Genomic DNA, 25,447 nt, shown 5'->3' on the forward strand with positions numbered 1-25,447 from the left:
TTTATCAGCAGAGAACGGGTCAACATTGTTATCTGAACATCTGAAATATTAACGTGAAGGGAGAACTGAGTGTCAGAATCAGTCCTGACGGGTGAATTTTCCCTCGTTATTGGGGCCCAAGCATCGACCAGTCGACCAACGAGGATCCTATAGAAATTGTACTGTTATAGATTATGATTATGTTTTTTATTATGTTATTATGAAAAATTAATTTCCTTTTTGTGGGATATTCTGTTCAGCAAGTCTCCCTGAAGCCAGAGAAAAATGCAATCATGAGGCTTTTAAATCACACTTTAGCTCCATTTCGACATCCTGAGACCTTTATTTTTTTTATACACTGTACAAAAACATAGCATTATGTTTACATTAACGTTACATCAACATTGTTGCAAAAAAGAGACGCTACATCCTTTCAGTTCATTTCAGTTTCCAATGTCTTATCTATCTATCTATCTATCTATCTATCTATCTATCTATCTATCTATCTATCTATCTATCTATCTATCTATCTATCTATCTATCTATCTATCTATCTATCTATCTATCTATCTATCTATCTATCTATGACTGTCTGTCTATCTGTCCTCAGGAGAGACAGTGAGACTTACACAGGACACAGAGACACTGAGGAACCAGAACTGATCCAGAACCCAGGATACAGTGGTTCAGTGAAGGTGGTGTTGAAGGTGTTGAGGTGGATCAGTGAGTCAGAGGAGACAATGTAGAAGGACAGAGAGCCAGCAGGACAGTCCACATACACTGCTACTCTGTTAGAGATATTGGAGGAGATGCGTGTTTCTCTGTTGTTGTGACAGACAGAGTAAAGACCACAACCAGAGCAGATCAGACTCCAGGACTGATCATTTGCCCCAAACCAACAGTCTCTATTGCCCCCTTTCCTTCTGATTCCTCTGTAACTCACTGATATATAAACCCTTCCTCTCCACTCCACCTCCCAGTAACAGCGACCAGTCAGACCAGTTGAACACAGCAGCTGAGCCCAGAAGTCAAATCTGTCTGGATGATAAGGATATGACTGATCCTCTGTCACCCATGTCACCGTCCTGTTGTTGTCAGACAGTTTGAGGTGTTTGTTCACTGAGTTCATGTCCAGTTCCAGTTCACAGGGGTCTGATGGAGAGACCAAGACATATCACAGCTTAAGTTTATATCAACAACTTCACTGACAATCCATGAAAAAGAATAATTCAAACATCAACAATGTCACATGGATCTCAGTCACTGTGGGAATTGACACACTTTACTCCACTCCACTCCAACCGCTGCTGTTCAGGTGTGGGTGCTTGTGTGTCTCGCTGTGACTCTCGAGCTGTGTCCCAGGGGCTGCAGGCTGCACTGGCACACAGCTGATTGGTCTCGGATGCTGCGTTAGCTGCGTTACCTTAGCTCGCCGCCCTGTCCTGAGGCAGCTGATGTGTGGCCGAAACCACCTTGTGTTTCATTCAACCGAACTGTAGTAACGCGCCACTTCACATTCTCAGTAACGGCAACGGCAACGGCGTTGTAACGATGGGAAAAGTAATTAATTAGATTACTCGTTACTGAAAAATATAACGCCGTTAGTAACGCCGTTATACTCTAACGCCGTTATTACCAACACTGATTGTCATGCATTCCCCTTTTCCGTGCATGGTTGAAGGAGATTGGTTTGGCCTACAACGACTGAAAGATGAGTTATCACATTAATTTTATGACCCAGAGTGGGCTTAAATTCAATTTTCTTTTCTGTACACCTTTAATAACATGTATTGTTGTATTGTTTCATTTGATCAATGTGATCAGTTTATTGTGTGTGGATTTAAATTGATTGAATTCTAACATCTTTCCAGCCACACTGACAAAACAAAAGCTGAATCCTGAATGATACTGAAATTAGACTTCGTACATAACTCTGGAAAATGTCAAAATCTAGTGTAACTTGTTCAGCTTTGTTCTTTTTAACCAAATTTAAAAAATAAAAAATAAAACACACTCACACTTCCTCCAACCAGGTCTCAGTCTCTGAGGTCCACAATGGCCCACCCTGGAGGACGAAACAAAGTCAGGATCAACTTCATCCACCTTGACACAGTGTGAGAACTGCTGTCTGTCCATCTCTTCATACCTGAGAGTCTCCAGTCTCCAGTTTGGATCCTCCAGTCCAGCAGACAGCAGCTTCACTCCTGAGTCTCCTGGATGATTGTAGCTCAGGTCCAGCTCTCTCAGATGGGAGGGGTAGGAGCTCAGAGCTGAGGCCAGAGAAAAACAGCCTTCTTCTGAGACCTGACAGCATGACAAGCTGAACAAATACACACACACACACACACACACACACACACACACACACACACACACACACACACACACACACTGTGATTACTGTGATTTATCCTGCACCAGCTGGCACCTAGAAGAAGCACTTAGTTGCTGTACAAACTTTATCATAAAAGATTTATGAAGCCTTGCTAAATTCACCCTACCTGAGAGTCTCCAGTCTACAGTGTGGACTCTCCAGTCCAGCAGACAACAGCTTCACTCCTGAGTCTCCTGGATGATTGTAGCTCAGGTCCAGCTCTTTCAGATGGGAGGGGTTGGAGCTCAGAGCTGAGGCCAGATAAGAACAACCTTCCTCTCTGACCTGACAGTATGACAACCTGAACACACGCACAGCCAGATTGAATCAGTGTGATTTCTGTGTTCTTCAGATAAAATACTAAATTATTTTTGTCTGCAACTCTGCAGCCCAATTCTGCAAAACTTCCCAATTTATTATTACACCTCATTCAATGCAAGATCATAAAAGATAAATGAAGCCTTGCTAAATTCACCCTACCTGAGAGTCTCCAGCCTACAGTGTGGACTCTCTAGTCCACCAGACAACAGCTTCACTCCTGAGTCTCCTGGATGATTGTAGCTCAGGTCCAGCTCTGTCAGATGGGAGGGGTTGGAGCTCAGAGCTGAGGCCAGAGAAGAACAGCCTTCCTCTGTGACCTGACAGTATGACAAACTGAACAAACACACACGCACGCACGCACGTACGCACGCGCGCACACACACACACACACACACACACACACACACACACACACACACACGCAGAGATTGAATCAGTGTTTGTTGTGTGTTCTTCAGATAAAATACTAAATTATTAGTGTCTGCAACTCTGCAGCCCAATTCTGCAAAACGTCCTACTTTATTATTACACCTCATTCAATGCAAGATCGTAAAAGATATATAAAGCCTTGCTAAATTCACCCTACCTGAGAGTCTCCAGTTTACAGTGTGGACTCTCCAGTCCAACAGACAACAGCTTCACTCCTGAATCATGCAGGTCATTGTTACTCAGGTCCAGGTGTCTCAGACTAGAGGACTGGGAGCTGAGGACTGAGGACAGAGCTTCACAACTTCTTCCTGAGAGGTTACAGCCACTCAGTCTGATGAGGAATTGTAGGCAAAAAACAAAACAAGCATTCAATACTTCAAAACAACAAGAGATCAGTATCATAAATACACAACAGCTACACACAAACCTGAGAGTCTTCAGTCTACAGTGTGGACTCTCCAGTCCACCAGACAGCAGCTTCACTCCTGAGTCCTTCAGGTTGTTGTTACTCAGGTCCAGGTCTCTCAGACTAGAGGACTGGGAGCTGAGGACTGAGAACAGAGCTTCGCAACTTCTCTCTGAGAGGTTACAGCAGCTCAGCCTGAAAGGAGAAAAAAACAAAAGGTAACAGTAACAGAAAATGTGCTTGTTTGTCTTGACAAAAGACCAGGAGTTAATCCAGATGGATATACTGTATATGCACTTACAGAGCTTTGTTGGAGGCTTTGACCACTGGCAGCAGCCTCAGAAGAGCCTCCTCTGAACCAGAGTATTTCTTCAGGTCAAACACATCCAGATCTTCAATTGATGACAGTAAGATGAAGATCAGAGCTGACCATTGAGCAGGAGACAGTTGGTCTGTGGAGAGACGTCCTGATCTCAGGGACTGTTGGATCTCCTCCACTAGAGAACGATCATTCAGTTCATTCAGACAGTGGAACAGGTTGATGCTTTTCTCTGCAGAGATAGTCTCTTCAACCTTCTTCTTGATGTACTGGATGATGTTTGTTTTGATTTGTGTGCTACTTCCTGTCTTTGACGTTAGACCTCGTAGGAGAGTCTGATTGGTCTCCAGCGAAAGACCCAGGAGGAAGCGGAGGAACAAGTCCAGGTGTCCATTTGGACTCTGTAAGGCCTCGTCCACAGCGCTCTGGTAGAAAGATTTTGATTCAGGTTTTTCTCTCAAGACTTTAAACCACCAGGACGTTGTTTGTTGTTGTGACATCAGATTGACTGCAGATTTGATGAAGGTCAGATGGACATGAAGAGCAGCCAGGAACTCCTGAACACTCAGATGGACGAAGCAGAACACCTTGTCCTGGTCCTGGTACAGGCCGCTCTCCTCTTTAAAGATCTGTGTGAACACTCCTGAATACACTGAGGCTGCTCTGATATCGATGCCACACTCTGTCAGGTCTGATTCATAGAAAATCAGGTTTCCTTTTTGCAGCTGCTCAAAAGCCAGTTTCCCCAGAGACTTAATCATCTTCCTGCTGTCTGGACTCCAGTGTGGATCTGTCTCAGCTCCTCCATCATACTTGACCTTCTTCAGTTTTAGATGAACCACCAGGAAGTGGATGTACATCTCAGTCAGGGTCTTGGGCAGCTCTCCTCCCTCTCTGGTCTTCAACAGCTCCTCCAGAACTGTAGCAGTGATCCAGCAGAAGACTGGGATGTGGCACATGATGTGGAGACTTCGTGATCTCTTGATGTGGGAGATGATCTCTCTGGCCTGCTTCTCATCACTGAACCTCTTCCTGAAGTACTCCTCCTTCTGTGGGTCAGTGAACCCTCTGACCTCTGTCACCATGTCAACACACTGGGGAGGGATCTGATTGGCTGCTGCAGGTCGTGTGGTTATCCAGAGGCGAGCAGAGGGAAGCAGTTTCCCCCTGATGAGGTTGGTCAGCAGCACGTTGACTGAGGTGGACTCTGTCACATCAGTCAGGATCTCAGTGTTGTGAAAGTCCAGAGGAAGTCGACACTCGTCCAGACCGTCAAAGATGAAGACGACCTGGAACTGATCAAACCTGCAGATTCCTGCTTCTTTGGTTTCAGAGAAGAAGTGATGAACAAGTTCCACCAAGCTGAACTTTTTCTGTTTCAGCACATTCAGCTCTCTGAAGGTGAAGGGAAATGTGAACTGTATGCCCTGGTTGGTTTTGTCTTCAGCCCAGTCCAGGGTGAACTTCTGTGTTAAGACTGTTTTCCCAATGCCAGCCACTCCCTTTGTCATCACTGTTCTGATTGGTCGGTCTCTTCCTGGTGGGACTTTAAAGATGTCTTCTTGTTTGATGGTTGTTTCTGGTCTGTCTGGTTTCCTGGACACTGTTTCAATCTGTCTGACCTCATGTTCAACATTGACCTCTCCAGTCCCTCCCTCTGTGATGTAGAGCTCTGTGTAGATCTGGTTCAGAAGGGTTGGGTTTCCTGCTTTAGAGATCCCCTCAAACACACACTGGAACTTCTTTTTCAGGTTCAATTTGTGTTCACGACAACAAACCGCAACTTGACTTTCTAAATAGAGAAAAACATAAGATCAACGAATGAAATATGAATCAATATTTTAACATCTAATTCCACAAGAATGCCCATTATAATATAAACTCGAAACCTAAAGTTTGGGAACATTATTCAGTCAATCATCTTCAATACTTGAACCCAGGTGACAGTTTCTCTCCCTCTCTCTCCTGGTCATCCTGTCTAAAATCTCGCAGGGTTAGGCCCAGTTCTCATGTGGTCCCTCTGGACCAATCACAATGTCGCGGTTCAGTGACGTCACGGGGTCACGTGGGCTGGCGCGACCAACTGCATTTATGTATAGAGCCACGGTGTTCAGTCTCAGTAAGAGGGGTGGGGAAGCTGCAGGAGAGACGAGCTACAGGTCGGGTAAAACTATATTTTTCCAATGCTTTCTCATTGTTATGATGGTCGATTGTTAAGCGATGTGTTAACTTATAGGAGCCTCTTGCCGTGCGGAAATCTGCAACGAGTGAGCGTGTAACTTGCACGGAGACTGGTGAGTCCAATTGTTTGTAGGGCTGAAACGGTTCATTGAGTTATTCGATTAACTTGATTACAAAAATAGCTAGAGGCAAAGCCTCAAAGCCTCGTTATATGATGCGCAGGGATATTGTTCCACATGGACCGTTGTTAAGGAAACACACCACTAGCGTGCGATACACTCGGCAAGATGGCGGAGAGTCAGGATGTCCGTGAATGGCAGAGAGATCATCTTAAGTTTGGGATCATTACATACTCAAGCGGCGCTGGCACCCGTACTCCCCCCGCCCCCCCGCTCCGCTTCCCCCCACTGTTGCAGCGAGTCAGGGGCAGCACCGAGCGCTCCGCTCCTGCTCCTCAGGTGGAGGCTGATTGCTCTGCTGTGAGCGTGGTGGGGCGCGCGTGCGCACGCTGGCACCGGCAATCGCTCGCGAGCGGCCCACAGGTGTTGCAGATTCAGTAATCACCTGAGCAGGACAGGTTGGCATTGTGTGTGCATGTCGGGAGTAGACGGACGCTTCACGGAGGAACGGGCAAGGAAAAGGCTCTAAAACTCAAAGGACTGCCGGTATTCTAGTTTCTTATTCCTTGTTAACTGGGTCACTTATTTAATTTATTTATTTATGGACATTATGAGGCATGAAGTGCCCCGCTAATCGTGATCTGTGACCTAGGTGGTTATATTGGGGTGCGCAGTGTAAATGCACTGTTAAAAATGTTTAAGTTAAAATAATGCAATGAAATAGATTATTAGTTGATCACAGGGTAAGCCTTTGAATAAAAGTGTAAAATGTCAGTAAAGCTGTGAACTATAAAAACTGTTAAACTATGCACTGTAAAAACCTGTTAAAACATTTGATTTAGTCAAAAAAGTCAGAGATACAAATAATTAATGGGTCTATTAAATTGAATTGTTATTTCATTTAAAATCCATTTCATATTGTTTAAAGCTACTGGTAAATTCCTTTTCATTTCATTTGAAGCCACTGCTAAAATCCTTTTCAGTTAACTCATTGAGTGCCAACCACGTAATTTCTCGTTTTTCGTTCCCATGCGTTGAGTGCCAAAAATGAAATTTTTCGTTTTTTTGCTTTTTTTTTTTTATTATGAAAATAGACACTTTAATACACCTTATATGTATGGGGACTCTACGACGAGGAGAACTGAAATAGATGACGATCAAAGTCTCTTGACAGCTCATGATCTGGAAGTTTTTATCATAACTCAGCTTCTGCAAACGGAGTTCTGCATTCAGATGCAGCAGCTGCTCTGCTCTCACTTGCGCTGCTGCTCCAGCTGCTCCAGCTGCTCGGAGCAGAAACAGGAAGCTCTCAGCCCACAGTCCCGCCCGGTCTTCATCTGGAGCAACACCGTGTCCTCCCCAAAGTCCTCCCGCGGTAAAATCTGATGGTCTCTGGGCCAAAGCAGACCGGCATCACCGACCCGTACCACAGAAGGACCGCGACCACCGGTGGGACCGGTGTTCCCGAGCCGCTGTGGCCGGCAGACCCTCACGTTCCGCGGCGAGAGGCAGTGACACGGCACGGTGCGTCTGTGTTATTGTTGTTTAGTGGCGCCCCCCCCCCCCCCCGCTCCCGATGGTGGTTTTGTGAATAGAACAACAATTGTTGTTTATATTTATCTTATACGAGCCCTTTGATCCAGAAATGCGAGTGTGAGAAGAGCGACAGACACAAACAGAGCAGCTTTCATAAAAGACACTCTATCTCCTTTTCTAGAAAAAAAGGAGGGATTTTGGTGAAACCCAGCCATGTTTAGCTTGAGTTTTCTCAGGAACGGAGGCACGTAGAAACAAACGGTTTGTGGCCATTTGAAGCATAAAGTTAAACCTTTCAATTGAGCTACAGTATGTGTTGGTGGCAATAATATAGAATACACTATGGCTCTACATAAAAAGTCAAAAATGGTCTAAATTGCCCGTACACTTGACTAAAACTTTGGAAAGGAGCGCGGCACTCAATGAGTTAAGAGAGTGGTTGAAGTTGAAAGCTAAAGTGGCGGAGGCGCCTACAGTCTTGTGTGTGATATTTAGCAGTGCTATAGCTACTGGTACAGTCATTCTAATTTTGGATGTTTGGTTTTTTTTCTAAGGTTTTTCACCTGTGCCAAATGTGAAATAAAAGTCAAGAAGTTAAATGCACCGAGTGAAGTCCAGCGTCTGGTTTTAAAGAGTTTGGGGCCCTTCCCTTTCAAGTGTGGGAAAGCTTGCACCGACAGAACACTTGACACCCACAGTAGGCTATACGCACCATAGCATCTCCCAGACTGTAAACCTACTGCAACTTCTCAAAAAAGAAAAAAGGCAGTGTCAATAGACTCCGGTCCCCTGTGCTGGACCACGTCTGGCTGCTGGTTTGAGCAAATAAAAGCAAGTTCCTCTTAAAGCCCGTTTGAACTGTTTCTAAGATGCTACGGTTCTCAAAGACCCGACCCCGTCCAATCCGCAGGTGTTGAAGCCCTGATGCAGCTGCACTCGGGAGCATTAATTCTCGGCTGGACCACGGCAAAATAAATAAAGAAGCCCGTGGTCCGACCTGGTGCAATTTTTAATAATAGGAAACATAATTAGTTTTTTATGCCTAGTCTTGACTTATAATTGTATTATTTACATTTATTTTTTTTATACATTTTATATTGTTAACCTGTTTGGCTTGATATTTTATATTCTTTGGTCTCAGGTAATTTTCAGAAGGAGCAAATCCTTATTTGTCATGTTGTAGCCTATGTTTAAATTTACAGTAAGTTAACTGTGTTGCTTGTTGGCACTTGCAATAAATGGGCTTTTTGGAGCCAATAAAAAAAGCGAAATGCCTGATCATTCAAAGCCACATCATTTTTGTTGTCTTGGTTGTTTAAAAACGCAGACAAAAAATTATCCAATTAATTGATCGATAAAGTGCTAGATTAATCGATTACAAAAAGAATCGATAGCTTCAGCCCTAATTGTTTGTAGCATTTAGCATTAGCATTTGCCTAGCCGCACCATTCATTTTAATAGACGTGGTTAGCGCTTGGTTGCTAAACATGCCTGGGTTCTCCGAAATTAAAGCTAAAGGTCCTGCAATGAATGAACTGTGCAGAAGCACATTGCTGCAACGTAAATGAATGTTTTTCGAATCATGGCATTTGTAACCTAATGAATGTATTTTTTTTTAAAGCTTTTGAATCATGTTATTTGTATTTGTATTGATATTATGTGATTGAATCATGGTTGCTAAATGATATTGGAAATTTTGTTTATGATTAACAAATTATGTTTAATTATTTTTCTATTGCTGAATCATGAATATTTGAAAGTAGTTACTCTAGTGCTAGGAGTGCTATGGTTGAATTATGTGCGCACTGAATTAGTATTTATTTGATGTAGCCTATAGTGATTTATGGAACTATGGTCCTGTTCTCCAGGACAGATTCTGGATTGATGGCAAGCTAAGGAGCAGGCCTAGAGCCTACAGCTGGACAAGAACCTCGACGGATCACCCCCCCCCCACCTTCTGCCAGGCCGGTAGGGGGCTCCCTGTAGCCCACAACGAACTCACCCCACTTGCTGCCCATTGCCCCACACACACACGCACTCTTCCCCCACACATTCTCTTACCCATACCTCCCCCTGGACTCCACTTAAAGACCCACTCCCGTGAAAATCGTGTTTTCTGAGCTTTTCACATGTTCCTGTGGCATTTTTATTGTGTTAGAGCACATATCAGCAGAAAAGGAAGTGCAAAATTGCATTTCTGAGTTTTTCTGCATGCTAAAGTATGGGGGCAATTTTTTCAACCACAAGAAACACCCAAAAAACAATCAAATATCTAAGGTACATCACTCGACTCCTTATGACACACTACTGAAACCATAAACTGTACAGTATAAATTGGTATAAATAGTGTAAACTTTGTGTTTTTGCATGTTATCACTCACCTCAGACAGCCGAACTCTGGAACATCCTGGGAAGACATTACTAAGGAAAAAGTGTTTGTTTCTGTGGCGGGGAGAAGGCGCTCTGTGATCGAATAGTAATGTCTTCCCAGGATGCTCCAGAGTTTGGCTGTCTGAGGTGAGTGATAACATGCTAAAACACAAAGTTTACACTGTTTATACTGTACAGTTTATGGGTTCAGTAGTGTGTCATAAGGATTCGAGTCATGTACCAGAGATATCTGATTGTTTTCTGAGTGTTTATTGTGGTTGAAAAAATTGCCTCCATACTTTAGCGTTGTGGCTATCCCTAGCGCCGTCTAGCCATGGTGTAACTCTGGTTTGCCTGCATCAATTTTAGTCGCGTTTTTTGCTCCCCCCAACACCGGGTGAAACATCAGGACAACGATTTAGGGGTCAAAAATGACCGGAGTTCTCCTTTAAACCCAGACGTGGGTTTTCCATGAGCTGTGGGTGGGCAGCCGCGTTGTGAACTGCATTCATTGAGTAGAACATCTGGGGTTTTTTCTTTGTCATGTCCGAGTTGTTATTGATTACATATATGATTGAATGAGTAGCTACATGAATCATTCGGACTGGCTATCCAAAATTATTATTCACATATTTTCCACTGTATAAATCTAGCACTTTAACTGTTGTTGTTGTTTGGTTGTTGGTGTCAATACATATTTTTCTAAGCAAACCTCAGTCTCTTGTTCACTCCCTCCTTACTTGTAGCTTAGTCTTCTGATCACAGCTCAATTTTGATTCTGCGTTGTGGTCCTAGCCTCAAATAAATTTATTGTGGGAGCTACAATACCAATTGGTGTTGTATTGTATATCGTTGTAAATCCTGATTAGTCACCTTTACAATCAGGTACAACTGGTTAGGATTGCTCATCTGTGGAGTGAGTAGCGCGGAATGGTAGCGCCCCCAAAATGGTACCAAATCTCCAATAGTCTCCTGTTGGTATTCACTCTTGTTTTGAGCTTCAAGTGCTGCCAGGTGTGTGTCAGTCACAGGCGTATGACTGACCTGCCATGAGTTTAGACCTCAACCCATGAATGACCAACACAACCAACCAAGCTGGTTGACTTTCAACCTTCAATAACTACTGATTGAGGAATGGGAAGCCGTCCCACAGTAAAATGTTACAAACATGGTGACCAACATGAGGAGGAGTTTCCAAGAAGTTGTGGCTGCATACGGATCTTCTACACATTACTGAGGTCCCCGACAGTGTCAATTGAATGAAGTGTAAAAATGGCCAATATCTGTTTTTCCCCCCTTACTACTGTGGGAGAATGTATTCATCCAATCCACCAAGCAACTCAGAAGAGTGAAACTTGTGTTCAATTGCGTTGTCTGGACATGGCAGGTCAGTCATGCACCTGTGAGTTTATTTCACTCTATCCCTTCAGATACTAAGAAATGTCCCATTCTTCTTAAATCTTTAGAGAAATCATCTTACTGCTCTGCAGACAGTCAGCCAGCTCCTCCTGCTTTATTCTCCTCAGGAAGTTCACTGTGATCTTCAGAAATGACTCTCTGCTCCTCCTCTGGTCTTCATCATCACCACCCACTACCTCATCGTCATTGTCAGGATTATCTAATAATTCTGGGCAATTTGGACTCAGAAGTTTTTGGACTCTCTTCAGCTCGTTCTTCACAAAGGTGACAATGTTCTCCTCCAGCAGCTGGAAAAACAACATGCTTCACTTTTAGTATTAACATATGGATCAAACACTGTCCTTAATCATATTCACTTCTCTAGAAATGTTTTGTTAAACAAATGAAGCAGCATGACACTATTAGTAGTTGAACATCTCTTGGTGGCTGCTGTACTCATCAGTTCTGTGTGTAGATGAACATTTACACACCATAAAAATGGAGTCCAGGTCTGTGTGATGCTGTTTGGTGGACTGATCACTGAGAACCTCTGAGGTCTCATGAAGATCTCTGTGGAGAATAGATGAATGTTTAGAACATGAAAGAAAACATGATTGTGAATTGAACCTCCTCAAGTAAAATCCTGGATGAAAGGAAACTTTTTAAACTTAAATGAAAATAAGACTAAGATGATAATGTTTGGGTGCAATCCATCAGATTTTCCAGGTGATTTTTTGGTATCTAAACGTCCAGTCATCTGCAAAATAATCCAGGTGTGATTTTTGATAGTAATCTCAAGTTCAATCAGCAGGTTAACTCTGTAGGAAAAAACTCCAGTTTTGGTGAAAAAACAACATTATGAAAAACTGGAGAATAATAAGGTTTACCTTTCTGTGACATCATCAAGCTGAACCCTATACCGGTCACTCTTGGACAAACAGCTGGGGACAGGAGACTGTTGTCCACTTTTAAAATTAATGGGTCTAAACATGGACCCGTCACTCTTCATGGAGAAACAGCTGGGGTCAAGAGAGTCTTCTCCCTGCTTCTTGGTGCTGGTAATAAGGAAAATAACGAATAATGACATATACTGAACCTGATAATGTATGTGTATATGTACGCTGTGAAGCACTCTGTTTATCCGTACTGAGAAGGGTGCTATATAAATAAAGTACTTACTTACTTATAATGACCCTAATAACCATCAAATTACATGATAAATTAAGTTGGTTTTCAAAAGATGTGTTAGAATTAACTTCAAGATTCCTGTATATACCCTGATGAAGATATGAGCTGTGAAGAGTCATGGACAGTTAGAGATCCTCATCTCACCTCTGAGCTTTGGTCTGGCTCTCATGTTCCCCCCTCAGAGTGGTTTTAGAGGGAGGGGCTCCCTCCTCTCTGTCCTCACACTGATTCATAGCAGAGCCCCCACCTTCACACAAACACAACAACAGGCTTCATCACAACAGGACTCACATCACAGGACACATAATAATGGGCATCTTAACATCTAGTAGATGAGACTGGAAAAGTGAACAACACAGGAAAATACAGGATTGATACAGGTATGTGCAATTTTGACTGAAATATTAGAAGTGATATTGTTAGCCCGTACTGCTTCTGTGTGACATTCACTCAATAATTTTACAATGTTTTCAGTCTGGGGAAAGAAAGTTGAAGACGTATGCTTTAACACACACACAGAAATAAAAATTGCTGTTGATTCCTCCTCGAAGCAACAACAATATCACATACAGCACAATGTCCTTTGACCTTTGACTGAATATTTGCTCTTGAACAGATTCGTCTATAGGAAGGAAACAAGGCTCCAGTCAAGACAAGTCTGTACTAGTTATGACAGTGTTTTAAGGACATGGAGTCCAAACAACATGATTCATTTCAAGCAAAGATCAACAACCAGTTCTGTCACTCTGCATTTATTTCTGATGTCGTTGTCTCAGGTTACAATCAAGTCAAGTCAAGTCACGAATTGTTTATTTGTCCCAACTTGGGCATTTTGGTTGCAGTAGGTGTATAAAAAACATTCCAACACACATACAATACAGCAGTGATTTTCAACCACTGTGCCGCGGCACACTAGTGTGCCGTGAGCTTTCGCCAGGTGTGCCGTGGAAAATTACCAAATTTACTTAATTGATTCAAACTAGTGATGCACATTTTGATTTTTTTTTTCAGACCGATAACCGACGCTCAGGCGATTATAACCGTTAACGAGTGAGATTCAGCACTCCACTGAGTGTCTGTGACTATAGGCTCGTGCCGACCGGCCAGTCTTATTTTGTTTGTTTTTTATTTTTATAACACACGCGCGCTGCTCCCGCTGTGCTGCGGCTCATCCACGCCAGAACAGCGGAGCGCTCCTCTGCTCGTCTGTGCAGCTGCAGGTGAGTGACGGGGGAGCCGGCTAAGCCCCTCCTTTTGATTTTAGGGGCACCGTCCTTATTCGTATTCACTCTGTTTTCCACACACACACGTAAACATGTGTGTGTGTCTCGTGTGCAGACGCAACGGTCAAATATGTATAGACGGGGACGAGCAACAACTTAATTAATCATCATTTAATTCTTTTATTTTGAAAATTGACCGGATTCTCTCGCCTTTTCTGTGCCCGACTTCCTGTCTGGTACGACCTGATCTGGTCTACCCAGCTTGACAGACGGCGCTCTCGGGGCTCACGGCTCGCATGAAAAATAGAACTGAACCGATTTGAAGCGCTGCAGCTGCATGCACTGCGCTCCACAGCGCGAGATGTGCGACCATGCAGAGTGAAGCACGTGTTGCAGGTTGCACTCAGTTTGTTCTGACTTTCTATCACAGGGAGTGCACAACATAAGTTTAATGTTTGCTGTGAAATATGGCTGAAGGCACGAGTGGAAGTGTGCACGTGTTGACAAGCTCCCATGAGTTGATTGACAGCTAGAAAAAAAGGCTTTGTTGAGCTGTGTCTGCAATAGTGACTGTCTGGCAGAGTTGGCTAATAAAATAGGACTTTTTTATGTCAATGAGTGTAGTGGCAGAAGCCTGCACAATGACCATTACTGAGTCAGAACAAACAGTGTAAGAGACAAAATTTGTATTATATTTACTGCATTAGGCTGCACTGTGTCATTTTCTAACATTTTTGGTTAGTGGTGTGCCGCGGGATTTTTTTAATGAACAAAGTGTGCCGTGGCTCAAAAAAGGTTGAAAAACACTGCAATACAGTATATCACAGCCCTATACAGTAGTGCAACAGAAGGCAGTCTCAATTGAAGTATCAAGCCTCTGTTGCTTCTATCAAACACTAACACAAATGTGAATAGTTCCTAAATTATTGTCATTTAACTCCAACAGACATTCATAACAATATTTGACTCAATCTGAAACACCCATTAAGCATCAAAAACTTGTCTCATGTCCAGTCAAACAGTGACACAACCAAATGTGACCACATTTATCCTGTTCACCAGACATTTGAAGATTCTCACCTGCTGAACTCTCTTCAGGTTGACTTTCACACACTTTCCACCTTCATGTCTCAACAAAACATTTGAGAGAAGAAGCTGCTCCGTCTTCTTCATTAGTCATGCTGTATGTGAGCATTTAATCTGATTCACATCCTCATAACTTCAGAGTCCACACCTTAATAAACATCAGAATGACATCTACACCCGTCTAACCTGTTTAGAGAGGTGTAGTTCTATGGTCTGTCCACTAGATGGTGGTAAGTCATATTCCAGGGAGCAATATATTCAGGTTCAGTAACAGCTGACAGTCACATCCCTGACCAACAGCAGAGCACTTTGCATCAACTTGCATTTTGTCCAAAATGTTACATTTCCAATTTTATGCAAAAAAAAAAAAAAATCTAATATGTTTATGAGTGCAGTGAATTACATAAAAGCATAGTTCAACATTTAGTCAGGTCCTCCTCTCACCATAATCCCTATAGTCACAGCAGTAGGTTCATTACCTTTAATTATCGGTGCATGTTGTTTTGAGATGGGCGGGGCAGAGACGTGAGCTGCTCAGTGAACACAATGGAGGTGAACGGTACAGGTCCCCTGTCCCTCATCAAACTCATCAAATACACAATGCAACAACTCCACAACGCTCTGGTGGACAAGTTGTGACCTGCACATTCACCACGCTATGAGATAATCATGTAACATTACATTCTTGAAATCACTCCGCCCAGCAGAATGTAGTTCCAGACATGATTGAATTAAATTATACGTTTGTTTTTGTTTTTTTTCTTTGCATCACTAGAGCTGACTGACACAGCAGCCAGGCTTCAGCATAATCACTGTATATTTTACCTGATACAGTTAAAGAAACGTCAGTCACGCAATTCAAAATTAGATTCAGCCTAATGTAGTTTAAAGATAATGAACAGTTTTTCCATTAAGAAGCTCATATATAGAAAGTCTTTTGACAGGTTGTATATTGGTGTGGTTCAGCAACATTAATAAGAGGGTGGAGCTGCTGTTTGCAAACACAATCATTCGACCTGTTGTGCTCTGAACTCTCATCCATTGGTGTTAATCCTGACACACACACACACACACACACCTACACACACACACTTAGACAAGCGACCCGACCCAACACTGTTTTAACAAGAAGTCTGAACCAGAACCTGCTGCAGGTGTTTCACAGTTTTATTATTGCACAGGAATGTGTGTGTGTGGTGATAGACAGATGTTTTCACTTGATGATCTTCCTCCTGTTGTGGAGGAGAAAGAAACTACAGAACTGATTTAGCTGATGGAGATCGAGGGGTTAAAACACTGATGTACTGATATTTGATTAAAAAAAAAACATTCATTCATTCATTCATTCATTTTCTATACCGCTTATCCTGCACTAGGGTCACGGGTGAGCTGGAGCCTATCTCAGCTGACTTTGGGCGAGAGGCAGGGTACACCCTGGACAGGTCGCCAGTCTATCGCAGGGCTAACATACAGTATATACTGTAGACAGACAACCATTCACACTCTCATTCACACCTATGGGCAATTTAGAGTCACCAATTAACCTAACCTGCATGTCTTTGGTCTGTGGGAGGAAGCCGGAGTACCCGGAGAGAACCCACGCATGCACGGGGAGGACATGCAAACTCCACACAGAAGGGCCCCAGCCGGCCGGCGGGTTCGAACCCAGTTTAAAAAAAACATTCAAGCAGAATTTCAAAATAAAAGTCACCATGTTTGAATTAATCTGATTATTGGGGTCAAAAACAGAAAAGGAACCAGATCATGGGGATTAATTAGAGTATTGATTAGAAACAGTGTCGTCAGTTTGCCGTCTTTTTTATTTTCTGTCCTGGTGAACCAGCTGTTTAATAAAGCTCTTTGTAAAACAGATTCTTCACCTCCTTTTATTCTGCATTCACCCAGGTGAAGTCCAGGTTTGTAGATCTGGACCTCGACTGGAGTAAAGTTGTGATGTGATATTATAGATTATAGATTATAGATCAGGCTTCCTGACATTATAAAACTTGATTATCTGCAGCATTGAAGCATCGACCTGCTGATATTGAACAAACTTTAAGTCACTGAAGTTGTTTTTAATGTGATCTGTGATGTTGCTGCTGTTTCCTGGATTAAAGACCAGATATTTTATCTGTTGGTGTCTGAGATGATTGATCAGCAGAGAATAGGTCAATTTTATTATCTGAACGTCTCAAATATTAATGTAAAGGGAGTGTCAGAATCAGTCATAGTGTTAATTTTGTCTCTTCATTAGGGCCTAAGTGTCGCCTAAGTTAACCGACGAGGACCCGAATGAAATTGTACTGTTATTATGACAAATTAATTTTGTGGGATATTCTGTTCTGTGTTCGTCAGTAAATCTCTCTGAAGCCAGAGAAAAATGCAATCCTGAGGCTTTTAAATGACACTCCTCACTTCAGCTCCACCTTTATTTGTTTTTTATACACTGTACATAAACATAGCATTTATTATGTTTACATTAACATAACATCGACATTCATTTCAGTTTCCGCTGTCTCAGATTTCTCATTCTGTATGTAAGAAAGTATGTACAAGCTGTTAATTATGAAATGAATAAAAGCAAGGGGGTCTGAATACTTTCTGTCTGTTTGTCTGTCTATCTATCTATCCATCCTCAGGAGAGACAGTGGGACCTACACAGGACACAGAGACACTGAGGAACCAGGACCGATCCAGAACCCAGGATACAGTGGTTCAGTGAAGGTGGTGTTGAAGGTGTGGAGGTGGATCAGTGAGTCAGAGGAGACACTGTAGAAGGACAGAGAGCCAGCAGGACAGTCCACATACACTGCTACTCTGTGAGAGACACGGGAGGAGATGGATGTTTCTGCGCTGTTGTGACAGACAGAGTAACGACCACCAGAGCAGATCAGACTCCAGGAATGATCGTTCCATCCAAACCAACAGTCTTTACTGACTCCTTTCCTGCTGATTCCTCTATAACTCACTGATATATAAACCCTTCCTCTCCACTCCACCTCCCAGTAACAGCGACCAGTCAGACCAGTTGTACACAGCAGCTGAGGCGAGAGGTTAAATCTGTCTGGATGATCAGGATATGACTGATCCTGTCACCTTCCTGTTGTTGTCAGACAGTTTGAGCTGTGTGTTCATTGAGATCATGCCCAGTTCCAGTTCACAGGCGTCTGATGGAGAGAACAAGACACAACACAGCTGCAGTTTATCATCTGTTCATTTATCAACAACTTCACTGACAATTCATGAAAAAGAATAATTCAAACATCAACAATGTTATGCTTTTCTTCTGGTGTGGACCTGAGGATGAGGCTGAAGAAGATCCACACCAATAAACATATGGAGTGAATAAAGTGTCACTAATGAAACTGGATCATCATCTTCCACTGCAGCACAAAGAAGCTCTGAACCATCTGCTTTCTAAAACTGTTCTAAAACAGCTGTTATCATTTTTGGAGGAGAATAACATTTTTGAAAAATTTCAGTCTGGCTTTAGACCACGTCATAGCTGTGAAACAGCCCTGCTTAAAGTTTTTAATGACATTTGTATAACCCTGGACTCAGGATGTGCAGCAATGCTAATGACCTTGGATTTAACTGCAGCATTTGACACTGTTGATCATAGGACCTTGCTGTCACGTTTGGAGCACCATGTGGGCATAAAAGGGTCAGCCCTCACGCTGATTAGGTCATACTTGACTGATAGGAGTTTTTCTGTGCAGTTGGGCATTTCCTCCTCTGTTATGGCCCCCCTCACATGCGGAGTGCCACAGGGTTCAATTCTAGGCCCTCTGTTATTTTCATTGTACATGCTGCCTCTGGGATCTATCTTCCGTAAGCACAACATCTCCTTCCATTGTTATGCGGACGATGTACAGATTTACCTCCCTCTTCAGCTGTCCTCTAAGGATCCTCTGAAATCTTTTCTAGCCTGTCTAGCTGACGTCAAGAGCTGGATGAGCCTGAGTCATCTTAACCTCAATGAAAATAAAACCGAGGTCACCGTATTTGGCCTCCCTGAAGGCAGCCTACACACAATTTATGGTCAGGATCTCCTTGCTTTTAACACCACTCCTTTTATAAAAAGCCTTGGGGTTACTTTCGATAGTAAACTTGATTTTAAGAAACAAATCAACTCAGTGGTAAAAGGGTCTTTTTACCAAATTCGTATTTTATCAAAAGTCAAGCCTTATTTATCTTTTAATGACTTGGAAAGAGTTATCCATGCCTTTGTAACATGTAGGCTCGATTTTTGTAATTCATTATATGTTGGTCTAGACCAGAGCTCACTCCGTCGCCTGCAGCTGGTGCAAAACGCTGCTGCTCGCCTTTTGACCGGCACTAAAAAACATCAACACATCACCCCTGTTCTGGCCTCCCTCCACTGGCTTCCTATCCGCTTTAGAATTGATTTTAAAGTGTTATTAATTGTTTTTAAGATTTTAACTGGTCTGGCTCCTCTATATCTAGCAGACCTTATACAAATCCGAAATCCAGCCAGAAATCTACGGTCATCCAGTGAGTTGTTGCTGGATGCACCAAGGTCAAAATTAAAAACCAAGGGTGATCGTGCCTTCTCTGTGGCTGCTCCCAGACTATGGAACAGCCTCCCATTACATGTTAGACATGCGGGATCCATGGAGAAGTTTAAGTGTGCCTTAAAAACGCACCTTTTCTCCTTGGCCTTCGGATCCATAAGGACTTCTGATCCTGGCGAGTTTTTTGTTTAAATATCTATGTGCAATGTTGTCTATGACTACTGTAGCTGTGCACATTTGCATTTGCGTATGTGTATGTATGCGCATATGTCCGTATATGTATATGTACATACATCTGTGTGTGAGAATGTGTGATAGTATGCATGTAATTTTGTTTCTTGCACATGCATTTGTCTTTGTTTCTGTCTCTGCTCTGTGAAGCACTTTGGACGACTGTCACAGGTCTTTTTAACTGTGCTATACAAATAAAAGTGAACTTGAACTTGAACTTAAAACTGTCATCTCCTCCATAAAAGAGCTCACACTCAGCATGAAGTTCACACCTCTGACATCAAATCTCAAAGTGTCGTCTGCAACAAGTTTCACAACAGTCTGGATGGTTGGGTCCAAAAGCTGCAATGATCTAAACTCAGTATTGATTAATATAGTCAGAGGACTGAGGCTCCACTGACTGGTTTTAAACCCTTTAAAATCTAGCCTATTTTTTAGGCCTTTTCTCGAAAATTGCATATCCATAATAAAATGAGTATATCTCTGCAACCACAAGGTCTATTTGAATACTTTTGGTGTCATAGTAAAGGGAAAAAAATGAGGAATTGCTGAGATGTGTAAATTTCAGTATATCTGTTACTGGTAAAGAGTAAATTAAGATGACACACAGAAAAAAATTAATAAAAATTAATATTCGCCTAAAAAAAAATCATATTTTTGATGAGTGCCCTTTAGAATAATGCTGATGAAGCTCAAACTCTCTATAAAATCATTGTACAACATGTGAACATTGTCTCTGCAGTGGTTGATTCTGATTAATTGAAGCAGGACAAAATTATTGAGATTTTACTACAAAATATCCAGGCGAACTTTCCAAAATGTCCATTTTTGGCACAGCTTGGAACCACCTGCTACTATAAACTATTGTTTAATCTTTATTTTCACACAATTTGGATAAACTAACTGAAAATAAATCTACTGGAACCGATTGTAAATAACTAACATAGTGGATTCAGGCCCAATTCCAATCCGACCCCTCACGGACTCACTGACTTAGAGGCGCGTTCACGGGAAGTCCGTGAGTGTGTGAGGGCTGTTCCATTGTCAGAGCATCAAGTCAGTGAGTCAGTGAATGAGCCCTTACTGCCCCCTTACCGTAAGTCAGCACCGATGCGGACTTTGGGTAGGGGAATTACCCACAGTTCATAGCGCTGTGCAGGATTCCGTCGGAATACCCGGAAATATCAAAAAAAAAAAAAAAAAAGGAGGAAAAGAACGATCGGTAAATAAACAAATAGCCTAAACCAAAGCGATGGAAGGAGCCAGAAAGAAGAAGTTTGTATGTAAGTAAAACGTTGATTGTCACAACTGTGTGTAGAATGTGATCATTGCAGTCTGATGAGTTGGTCAGATCGATCATAGGTTTTGCTTACAAACAGGGAGTGAGCAACAAACAAAACAATTCGTCCAGCTCAGAGTGGAAAGAGATGCAATTTTTACTGGCCACAGGAATGCGTCTGCCCAGGGATTTGAGTAAGTAGGCCTATTCACTTAGTAAACGTTACAACTGCCAGTTATTGGGCTACTGTTAGGCTACTGTAGCCAAAGAATGACTGTAAACACAAGGTGTGTGTGTGTGTGTGTGTGTGTGTGTGTGTGTGTGTGTGTGTGTGTGTGTGTGTGTGTGTGTGTCTGTGTCTGTGTGTGTCATCAGTTTATTGTTAAAGGAAATGGGTTTAGATGCAGAAGTGACCGCATCCCAAGCATCAAAAAAATGGGAAAATCTAAAGAAAAAATATAGGGTAAACGAAGTCTTATCTTGTGTTATGGGCCCCTGGATCACATGTGTTTCTGTATGTGGGTGGTTTTCTTTACACTGGTGGTAAAGCTTTGTGAATTATCTCACTCCAGTCCTTTAAATAACCAAACCAAACTTTTTTTTTCTTTTCTTTTTTTGTTTCAATCAGAAAATGTAATATGGTAATTGACTCTTGTCTTATTCCTCACACAGGACCTGATTCTACCACGAACTGGGTCAGGGACTGAGGGTGGTGAGAGCACCCCAGCCACCTGGCCCTATTTTGATGACATGCATAAAGCATTAGGGGACAAGGACTCAGTGAAACCCCTGAACCCCATAGCCACAGCGGTTGACTCTGATGTCGCAGAGGAGCTGGACGAGGAGGACACCTCCTATCCAGGCTCCTCTGCGACATCAGAGTCAACCGCTGTCGAGCAGCCACACTCCCCATCTCGTCCATCCACATCTGCACTGCCTGGTCCATCCACATCTGCACTGCCTGGTCCATCCACATCTGCACTGCCTGGTCCATCCACATCTGCACTGCCTTCAAGACCCAAAAAAAGAAGAAATGAGGTCCTGGAGTACATCCGAGAGTACAGCGAGAGGCAGGAGAAAAGGAAGAGGGAGCTGGACGCCAGGGAGGAGGAGAGGGAGAAGAAAAAGGAGGAGCAGATGGACGCGCTGATAGGGATTCTTGGCAAGTTGGTGGAGAAGAACAATTAGCTTTCTCCACCAACTTGCCATATTTTTGTTTCTGTTTTCGACAACACCCAATTTCAGTTTAATTGAATAATAAACGGTTTGCAGCATCCATTTCAGTGCAGTGTTCTTTGTATTATAAAACAAATGTGTTGATATGTCATTTCTGAGTATTATGAAAATGATCAGGATCAGAATCAGAACTGTTTTTATTGCCAAGAGCAGCAAGGGTCAGTTTACAGCACAAGGAACTTGTCTTGGTGTTAGGTGCAAACATAAAGGTACCAAGAATAGTTTAAAGGTTTTCCCTGTTAAAAGGGTTTTCCATGGAGTTTTTCCTCAGTGGATGTGAGGGTCTAAGGACAGAGGATGTTGTTATGATGCCATGTAAAGCCCTTTGAGACAAACTGTTTGTAAAAATGGGCTATAAATAAAATTGCCTTGCCTTGCCAAGGCAGGGATAAAAATAGAAATAAGAATTTAATTAAATTAAAATTCAGTCAAGTGACAATTCAGAGCTAAATTAAGTAGGAGAGAAGGTAAACTGAAAAAGGGGATTTCCCACAGTCCCGCAGTCATGTTAAAAAAAATTATGTCACTTCAAAATGAATGTGGGAAAGCCATCATAAATTGCCCTTCTCACAATTTAACTATTAAAAAAAAATTCAGGCCATTGTATAATCATGGTCGGTTAAAGCACCATGACGCTGTTGAGGTGCAGAAATCTGGGCACACAGCCGTCTTCTCATGTTGTCCCCACTTCTCTCCTCCAGGTGCTGTTCATCAGCTGGAACAGGGGGGCCAGGTTCCTCTGGCTGAAGCTCCTCTTCCTCCATCACATCTCCATGTGAGAGGCAGATGTTGTGGAGGAATGCACAGGCCAAGACAACTTCTGACACAAAATGTGGCCTGACCTCCAGGGCCTTGAACAATGTGGCCCGCCACCGTGCCTTCATGATGCCAAAGGTCCTCTCTATTATGTTCCGAGCCCTGGCATGGGCTTTATTGAACCGCTCCTCAATTATGCCATGGACTGGTCTTCTATAAGGTGTCAAGATTGCAATGGGCCGCTCCAGGCAAGGGTACCCTCCATCAGCCAAAAGAAAATAACCTGGTGGGGGGTACAGTGATCTATAATAAACTGGGCTATTTCTTAAAACCCTGGTGTCATGGGCAGACCCCCCATACCCAACAAAAATGTCCAAGAACCTTCCAGTGGAGTCGCAGATGCCCTGCAGTTGTATGGAGTAAAATCCTTTATAGTTATAGTAGCAGGCCTTGTTTCTTTTTGGAGGCTTTATACGGATGTGACACCCATCTATGGCCCCCACAGCCTTGTTGAATGCTGCATGACGTGCCAGCTGGGCAAAGCCTTGGCCAACTTCTTCCAGGGTGTCAGGGGGAGGGAAGGAGATGACCTTGGATTTGGCCTGACGTATTGCCTTTGCAATTCTGTGCACAACTCTATAAATTGTAGTTGTTGGCACATCAAATGCCCGTGCTGCCACCCTGTATGACACACCATGGGCCAGCCAATATATAAAAATGAGTGCCTCCAGATGATGACCCCATCCATGGTCCCTCTCCTGGGACAGGATATTGAGAAGGCCAGTGAAGGCCTGCCTGGACAGCCTGAAGTCATGCCTCATGTCTCTCTCTGGGTCCAAATACACCCGAATTATTGCCATTCGGGTGTTCAGTCGGGCGTACTGGCGCACGATTGCCTGATAGACAATGAAACATTGCAGAAGGTGTTTTTTTTTTTTTTTTTTACTAAAGATATGGAAGACTTGTCTTAATGCATCCTGGTCTCAGTGCTGTGAGATACCAGTGGAAACACTGGTATGACTGTCTCTTTTAAATTTGTATGTGTGTTTGTTTGTCTTTTTAAAATGGACCTTGAGATTAATAATAAAAGTCTATCTTTCAATACAGAACAAACACTCTTCATTTTATCAGAAGCTATTTGACTCATGCAAAAATAAATGAATACATGAATTAATAATAATAACAATAATAATAATAATAATAATAATAATAATAATAATAATAATAATAATAATAATAATAAGCCCATATTGCCCTATGGCCAGTCTGTCACTGAATACAATCATTATTTTGAAAATACCTCTTGTCCATCCTGCAAAGCTAGTGCTTGGATAAAGATGGACTGATGAGGGAGTCTAGTTGCTCGCCTTGTGCGTGCAGTAAGTAACTTGTAGATCAACAGACCCAGAGTTGCCAGCGTCAACAGCATTTTTGTTGCCAGGGTAACGTGAAAGGGTGGAAGTGCTGTTCCAATTCTATTTCTAAGATCCTGGACCCTCACAGGCTCTCACACTCAAAAGGTGCGTTCGAGATGAGCCAGGCGTGCGCAGAATCGATCGCCGGTGACCAGCGCACAATGCATGCCGGTTAGATTTGTGTCCGACTTGATCCCGACTTGCTCTGACGTCATGCACGCGCCTGCAACGATAACCTCACGAGATCAAGGCGGCCGCAGTTTTTAGAGCCAGGCGCCGCAGTTGCTCTCCACCGACTGCAACCGCCTGCAAGCCTCAGGGCATGATGGGAAACGCACCGGATCACGAGCTGATTGGCTCTTAGTTAGGACTGCAAACACTACGTGTTGTTGTATAATGCTAGATTATATGAATTTCATGTTGTAGGCCTATACTGCTTAAAAAAATATTCACACTGAATCAAACTTATATCCTGAGAAATATATTGGTTATTTATTGGACAATTGCAGTACAGCATAAGAAATATATACAATTGGTGACTTCCTGTTTGTATTGACGGCGGCTGGAAACTGTCCGACTTGACTGCAGCTTTCTGTCACCACCCCCTGCTGCTGCCGCCTGCTCTCGCCGACCGTCCAGGCGAGGCGCAGTTCATCTCGAACGAGCCTAATCACTTACAGCTGACGTCAATTTAGTCAACGAGGGTTCAGGGCGTGAGTCTTTAGGGGGCGGATTGGAATTGGGCCTACGTCTCTCTGCGTACTGCTGCACTCTCAGAGCAGCTTGTTTGGGTGGGTTTGGCTTTCAGCCTCTATCTCTGCAGCGCAGTGGTCGATTCGAGTGAGGGGCGGCTCATTGTGACCATTAGAGAGAGAGGAATGACGCTAGACCCAGGTCGATGTGATTGGCCGCACTGGCAGCCATGTGCCAGCCATGAACCAATCAGATCAGCAGATCCACGTGTAGGCCAACGTGGGGTTGTATGCGCGCGCACCAGGCTTCCGTGTAGGGTCCTAGCGCCGTCGGGTTTCGGCCCGGCTGATTCAGATGTAAACACTAGGCAGAG

At 43.1% G+C, this 25,447-nt stretch overlaps 1 protein-coding gene across 1 annotated transcript; it reads right to left on the reverse strand.

Annotated features, from left to right (window-relative positions):
- Window positions 1–578: 578 nt before the first annotated feature.
- On the reverse strand, window positions 579–12,919 carry LOC146960908 (uncharacterized). The gene is given in 12 exon segments (XM_085771951.1): window positions 579–1,131; window positions 1,998–2,044; window positions 2,126–2,299; window positions 2,481–2,654; window positions 2,834–3,007; window positions 3,261–3,434; window positions 3,531–3,704; window positions 3,811–5,620; window positions 11,527–11,740; window positions 11,924–12,002; window positions 12,320–12,487; window positions 12,765–12,919. Coding segments are annotated over 12 exon segments (3,804 nt in total). The 5' UTR covers window positions 12,854–12,919; the 3' UTR covers window positions 579–604.
- Between the last annotated feature and the right edge of the window lie 12,528 nt (window positions 12,920–25,447).

Source organism: Trachurus japonicus, unplaced genomic scaffold, assembly GCF_045865225.1.
Source record: "Trachurus japonicus isolate A0001 unplaced genomic scaffold, Traja_1.0 AP029848.1".
Lineage (NCBI taxonomy): Eukaryota > Metazoa > Chordata > Actinopteri > Carangiformes > Carangidae > Trachurus > Trachurus japonicus.